Source organism: Anoplopoma fimbria, chromosome 22, assembly GCF_027596085.1.
Source record: "Anoplopoma fimbria isolate UVic2021 breed Golden Eagle Sablefish chromosome 22, Afim_UVic_2022, whole genome shotgun sequence".
NCBI lineage: Eukaryota > Metazoa > Chordata > Actinopteri > Perciformes > Anoplopomatidae > Anoplopoma > Anoplopoma fimbria.
The window spans coordinates 1,600,916-1,608,270 of NC_072470.1; the positions used below are offsets into that span (position 1 = coordinate 1,600,916).

General features: G+C 43.8%; 1 protein-coding gene across 1 annotated transcript; it reads right to left on the reverse strand.

Moving 5' to 3' along the window:
* Positions 1-455: 455 nt before the first annotated feature.
* Positions 456-2,383, reverse strand: LOC129111610 (growth/differentiation factor 8-like). Its single transcript, XM_054623626.1, has 3 exons — positions 2,056-2,383; positions 943-1,313; positions 456-836 (listed from the first exon to the last, which is right to left on the reverse strand). Exons 1-3 carry the CDS (start codon positions 2,381-2,383, stop codon positions 456-458), a joined length of 1,080 nt encoding a protein of 359 aa, XP_054479601.1.
* Positions 2,384-7,355: the final 4,972 nt, after the last annotated feature.

The following is a 7,355-nucleotide window of genomic DNA, read 5'->3' on the forward strand; positions in this document are numbered from 1 at the left end:
TGACAGGTCTCTCAGCCAATCCCGTTCTCGTGTGGGGGTCATCGCCTCACTAAACATTCTTGAGAACAGATCACAGCGAGGAGTTTGCAAACAAGCTTTGGGACAGAGAAGGACAATCTGTCAGCTCAGTCATTCGGGTCATATTTTTCAAAATAAAGGCGCATGAGAAAGACGCCCTGCAGGGTTTGCTCTGGTCACGGCTCGAATCAGGACACGCTTTCATAAGCAAGAGGATCTTCTCTCTGGGATCTCTGTTGTGCTTCAAGGACCTGTAGTTGGTTCTCTCTTGTTTCGGAAATGTTTGATCTCATTTTTGAAGTTGGAAGAAAGCACAAAGTATAAAACTAAAAACAACTTGTCCTTGAGAATACGTAACGTTGTCTAAGTTTAGCTTTTTAATAAAATACAAATTATTTACACCACTTTTTTGAAAACAAAGCTTCTTCTTGGTTTCCTCAGGAGCAGCCGCAGTGGTCGACCACCATGGACGGGATCTTCCCGTAGATGATCTGCTCCTTGCGGTTGAAGTAGAGCATGTTGATGGGCGACATCTTGGTCGGCGTGCAGCAGGGCCCCGCCGTGCCCCGCGGGTTGGCCTTGTTCACCAGGTGTGCATGCGGGTACTGCTGCAGGTGCATGAACTCGCACTCCCCCGAGCAGTAGTTGGCCCGGTAGCGCTTGGGTGCGATGATCCAATCCCAGCCAAACTCCTCGAAGTCCACAGTGAGCGGGTAGCGGCAGCAGCGGGTCTCTGCAGACTCCTCGTCACAGTTGAGGCCTGAGTCACGGCGGGACCTCTTGGGGCTGTCGAGGATCTTCACTTCGATGAACGGTTGCTGGAAAGAGATTGAAAATGTTCCGGCAAAGCAACAGACAAACCTCCAGATTCAAAGCGCTTTTAAAGTTGGCAGTTAGATTTTTGTCGAGTAGTTGTGCACTCACCAGTCCTTCCTCTCCCGGCTCGGCTGAGGTGACGGCCAGATCTTCTCCGTTGGAGTCGTAGGCGTTGATCTCGATCCCGTAGTTGGTCTCCGGTTGACGCAGCCACGCCTGCAGCAGAGACTTGATGTCGATGCTCTGCCAGGAGCCGGCGCCGGCGTCGGTGTCGATCTTCAGGGAGCGGACTCTGACCCGGGTGTTGTTCCCCTCCTTCCCGGGTTTGAGGCGGGAGATCTGCAGGAAGACGGTGGTGACCATGTCGGCCGGTCGCAGGTGAACCCACAGCTGAGCACGCAGGATGTTTTTGGGCTGGATCTTCGGACTGAGGCTGAAGAGACAACAGGAGGACAACTCGTCCTGGGCGATCGGATTCGCTGGAAGAAATCATCAACATTTTTAATGATCTTGTTTCACGTAAACAGAGTGAACATTTTGTTATTGTGTTATCAACTGGACCAACAGTCCAGAGAGGGATATTTAAAAACTACTCAACTGATTAGCATAACATTTGCTGTAAATGTTTTCGATCCCCAGAGGATGAACCCTATTTATTTTGACGACCCCTGACCTTTTCTGTTGTGCCACCATCAAACCACAAAATCCAAACGTGCACAAAGAAATCATCTACTAAATAACAACATATGTTTTGCGTTTAACAGAATGATGCTTTTTCTGCCTGCTTCACATCACCAACATTGTCACAAAATGTAAAATATGCTGTAAAGAAACTACATTTGTGCAGATATCTTCAATTAAACGGGATTACAAACTACTTACATTACCACAGTGCACCAAAGGTTTCTGGTTAATAAATATCCATTATTCATGTCGCACTACTGGCTTGAAAGTTTTCTTTTATTACTTTACCCAAGTGAAATGTTCTTTTTTTATAACCTACAGACTTTTGTTAACTTTATGGATTTTAAGTACCAACATATCTCTGAAGGTCTACATGGTCGTTTAAGCCTAAACCATCTCCAATTTTCTGCGCATCTCATTGGAGACAAACTTTACGCACAAACTTTACGCACGCATCCATCCTTTTACGCACGACAACCACAAGAGGTGCAAAGCCACCAAGAAGAAAGAAAAAGCTTTTTGCATTGGTTTAGTCACCCTTGGTGGCCATAGTGATGATGGTCTCCGTCGTGGCTCGGTCCTCCTCCTCCACCCGAGGGTCGTACTGGTCCAGGAGCTGCGTCAGAGGAGGCGCTTTGGGGAGCAGCTGGCGGATCATGTCCCTGCTGATGTTGGGAGCCTGCTCCAGCCTCAGGATGCTGAGGATCTGGGACTTGATGCTGTGGAGCCTCATCTGCTTGCTGTGCTCCCTGAAGTCACAGGCCGAGCACTGCTCCCCGGTCTCCACCAGCAGCTTGGAGGTCTGGTTCATCTCCATGGAACAGCTGGCAGAGAAGAAGACGACCAGGCCGAGGAAGAGGAGCATCCTGGAGAAGAAGAGGTGAGAGCAGTGACGCTGTCTGATATGAGTCTGTCCTCGGACCTCAGGACTCTGTGATTGGCTGATTGCTAGGAGGATCTTTTTTTTTTTTTTTTTTTTTTTTTTTTATCAGAAGGGAGATTTAAAGTGGAAGTAAGATCTTCTGATGGACATTGTCTTCATTAACTGACAGCTTTCTGAAGGACTCACTGGCTCTTTATTTTACCACTAAATTAGATTTATTTTGGGTTATTTGTTTGACTTTTTTCAGCAGTAGACTACCTTTATGCTATTGGTAGATAAGCTACTTCTTGGAATCTCCAATGCACGTTTTATTCTTGTTTTTTCTTCTACAAGAAATAATCTGTTTAAAGGGAAATCAACAGTCAGATTTTTGCAAATGAAATACTGTTTTCTTTGCAGGAAGCAGGAAATAAATAATGGAACTATTGTTTGTTTAGTTTCATTAGATATTTGTATATCCTGTGTATGTTGCAGCTAGATAAAGATGGATATTTTGGTACTTTACAACAACAACAAAGGAGCTCCTCTTTGTCCTCTGTAGTCCAGCAGCACGCTTTCTCTGCTGCTGAAAAACTACAACAAACTGCTTCTCCTGCTTCCGTGCCAGACTCACTCAATGTCACCAGCTGCTGGTTGAAGCCGTGCAGCACACAAACATCTACAGAATGATGATCATTGCAGCGTATAAAACCATATGGCACCAGTACATTTAAGATAGAAACATTACCCTCATAAAGGAAATGCTCATTAACCTGTTAGCGTAAATACATTGAACATAAATGAATCAGCAGCTCTGAAGGATAGCAAAACCTAAAATGAACCGGAGAGGAGCTGTAAAACAGAGCAGAGGGTAAAATAATGAAAACATTCAATATTTAAATCATAGAGCTCTTTGTGACGCTGGTTAGTTTATTAAGGATTTACATGTTAGAGAAAGTTGTCTTGCTTCAACGCGGGACTTTTGTAGCTTTTTGACTTTTTCAAAAAAGTATTCTAATGTATTAATCTTTTTCTAAATTTTCTGTTAATGACGATTAATCTTAAGCCAACTGGAAAACAAAAAGTGTGGGATGTTTTTGTGCTTCATCTTTTATTATGTATTTGACACAGATGACCTTTCACAAACTAGATGTTCTAGATTTTACTGTTAGTGGTTAAACAGAAACCTGCTGGTGCTGCTAACCTTGTTTTGGGGAAAACACCTTCTGAACGAGTTTTGAATATATTTATGACGGTCTTTCTTTTCTGCAGTGATGGAAACGAAGTCGACTGTCACAGTTGAGATGGGATGTAATGAGTCTAGAGTCTGGTCTGGGGCCTGGTTGGACAAACAGAAGGAGACTTTCATGGACAAAGAAGAAGAAGGCGAAACAAAGGCGTTTTTAACGGACGTGAAGGAGACTCAATGTCCAGTGAGTTCAGAGGAGACACCAGCTGATGGATGTCCGTTCAACTTTCCTCCAGTCAGCAAAGCCATGCTGGATTTGGCCCAGAAGTTGTCAGAGGACATCATCGCTCAGGCTCTGCAGATCTGCTGGGAGACGGAGGTTCACTACGGAGAGTGGCCTTTCATTGACTCCAAGTGTGAATATGTGATTTGAGCTGCAAGATTCAACTTCAAAGGACTAAAAACTGGACAAAAACGTGTTTTCGCCGCTGACAATGTCAAGTGGAATGCTGGAGGAATGCCGGGTCTCTGCCCATAACTTGTCTTTTTCCTTTTGGAGTTTGCGACCCATTAGTCTCGTGTTGCAACCAACATTGTTGTGGGGAGTAGAAGTATGACGGTTAAACCTGCTCTAAACAGTATTTGGTGAATAAAACAGTAAGTTCCTCAATCAGCATCCTGAGGCATTTTTAACAGGTATGATGTTTACGATGCAGAAAGTGGGATTAGCTTCCGAGTCTTTATTTTGAGGAAGAAAACAGCATTAAAGTGATTTAAAGACTGACCTTAGAAGTTATGAATCTTTCCATCAATGGTTTTTCTCCCACACAAGTCAGCATGTTAACTAGAAACAACCTCTTTATAAATGAATTCTGCAGAGGTCTCTGAAATCCAACCCTACTAAGATATGACCTTATAAAAGAAGAATCTTGGCATAATACAATCTTTTAATCTGAGTGAATCATTCACTGAATATTTAGCTTCTGTTATCATCAACAGTATCTGATAATAGAATGATGATCTTTGGAAATCCTCCCCGTCGCCTGGAGCGCTGAGACGGATCAGCTCCTCCCACAACTGTCACCTGACCCGCCACGCAGCCCAGAGACTCGAGAGAGGAAAAGTCAAAAGGACTCATTGTACTACTTATTGTGTTAAAGCTACTCAGCTCATACTTTATACAGTTACTTTATTTTATAGACCTAAAATGCTCTTAATTCTCCTAAATGCATTATAAAAGCCAGGCACAGAATCTTAAAGCTACTTCGTTTACAACCAGTTCCTCTTCTTAAAACAGGAAAGTCATTCTCTGTCACACTTCCAACCTCCACATAGCTGCTTTAAAACATACGTACACAGAACAGACTATGTTTGTCACATCGTTTTATTTCATATGAGTGCAGAAAAACAGTGTTTATATATTGCAAAAAGTACATGGTAGAGTTTCACAGGACCTGTGGTGGGGAGTTCTTCTGCAGCCTGGAAAACAAAACAAGACGCAGAAGGAGAATAAATACTTTTCAGCTTGAAGCAACATTAGTTTCCATCTCATAAAGTTTCATTCTGATCTAATCAGACCAAGTCCAACATAGTGCAACAATGAAAAGAAATCTGCTTAAAACTGCTTATTTAATGTAACAATCAAACTTTAGGTGTTTATGATAAAAAGTTTAGTGATTAGAATTAACCAAACTGTTCCATCTTTGGCAGAAACGTTTGTGTTCGTGTCGCTCAGAGTCCGAAGGTGATTAATAGAAAACGTTTCTTTGTTTCTTACCTGTGTTCACCACTTCCCATGACCACGTCCGTGTCCATGACCATGACCATGACCGTGACCGTGACCATGACCATGACCGTGACCATGTTCTTTCTTGTGCCCGCGGTGTTTTCTACGACGCCCACCGTGCCCGTCGTCACTGCCACTGCCACTGCCACTTTCACTGCCGCTGCCGCTGCCGCTTCCACCACTCTGGTCACGACGACGAGGGCTATGTTTACGGTCTCCATGGCGCTCGGGGCTGCGCCTGTGCCTTTCCCGATCCTGATCACCGTCAGGGCAGCGGCTCCCCTCGTTGTGGGCATCACCGTGGCGATCATCTCCATGGCGGTCATCTCTATGGCGGTCTTTACCATCATCTCCATGGCGGTCATCTCTATGGCGGTCTTTACCATCATCTCCATGGCGGTCATCTCTATGGCGGTCATCTCTATGGCGGTCATCTCCATGGCGGTCATCTCCATGGCGGTCTTTACCATCATCTCTATGGCGGTCATCTCCATGGCGGTCATCTCCATGGCGGTCTTTACCATCATCTCTATGGCGGTCATCTCCATGGCGGTCTTTACCATCATCTCTATGGCGGTCATCTCTATGGCGGTCATCTCCATGGCGGTCATCTCCATGGCGGTCATCTCCATGGCGGTCTTCTTCATTGCGATTGCCACGGCGGTCTCCAGCATCATCTCCATGGCATCCCCCTTTAGGGAGAAAATCTGCCAGGTCTAGAAAAGGGTCATCTCCATGGTGAAGATCTTTTTTGTAATCATCTTCTCCATGGCGACCCCCTTTGTCAGAGCGGCCTCCAGACAGATGGTCCTTGTCGTGGCCCCCCCCGTCTCCTGGTGTAGGACCCAGGTCATAGCCAGAGGGGTGTGTGGCTGTTGGAGCACCAAACAGAACCAGATAAAGAGGATTTGTTAAAAGAGTAAACTATCTCTCTGGCTGAACATCAGAGATAAACGGTATCTCACCTTTCTGGTCATCAGTGTTCCCGAACATTTTCTGTCCAAGGCGTTCTCCTTTGTGCCAGATGGTTTCTAAAAGACACAGGACTAAATAAAAGAAAACAGGGAGGTGACCGTTTACGTTTTGGTGAATCCAGTTTAACCAGAAAATTATAATTATGGCGAATGTCACGGCATCAAGAAAAACAAGCAGTGTATTCTCATGATAACTTTACATCTGTGAGCTCAACCCTTTGAGTTTGGAAAAGGCTGAAAACATGAGAATGTTTGAAATGAGGTGAGAATGAAGTGAGAATTAAATCTCTCCGTTTAGTTTATTTTATGCAACACTGGTTTGCTTATTTTCTCAGTGTGTCTGAGTTTACTCCTTTGAGAAAGAATTAAAACTCTGTTCCAGGAAGGAGCATTTTCTATAATGTTCTGCCGATCTTTTTAAAGCAGCTGATCGATGTTACACTAAAATTTAACAGAACATATTTATTTTTATGAACAAGTGACAAAATAAGTTACTGGAAACATGCTAATCAATCTAAACTTGTTTTATTTAATTCAATCTGAAAGAAGTTTAAAGGTGAAAATGTCATTCCCCAAAAAGAAAACAGTGAGTACTTACATGGTTGGAAGACTCCCAGTGAATAACTGGTCTGAGACGACGCACACTAACAACGAGCTCCGTCTGTCACACCTGCATTCTGGTGACATCACGTCACCGTGTGATGCAGAGACAGGCGTTGTCCATTGAACTGGTAGGTTTGGTAGGTTTGGTACATTTAATCTTCAGCCAAACAAAACCCGGAAGAAGAATCGCTCAGATTAATGAATGCATGTTTTGTCTTTTTCTGGACATCCGGACTGACATAAGCTGAAATACAAACGTATTGAAATGTGCAGGATGTTCAATGAGTTATTAAAATACATCTGGCAGGAGTCCAACTTCTTTAAGACTTACTATCATTTTATTACATACTATTTTATGGCTTTTTTATGAAAAAAGACATGATATACTATACTATGACTTTATATGACATTACATACAGACAC

Bases quoted from the DNA above. Each gene is read 5' to 3' on its own strand.
- LOC129111610 (XM_054623626.1), bottom strand. From the start codon at position 2,383: ATGCTCCTCTTCCTCGGCCTGGTCGTCTTCTTCTCTGCCAGCTGTTCC. The intron at 1,314-2,055 runs GTGACTAAACCA...GATTTCTTCCAG, and splicing joins CATCACTATGGCCACCAAGG to CGAATCCGATCGCCCAGGAC. The intron at 837-942 runs GTGAGTGCACAA...ATCTCTTTCCAG, and splicing joins AGCCGGGAGAGGAAGGACTG to CAACCGTTCATCGAAGTGAA.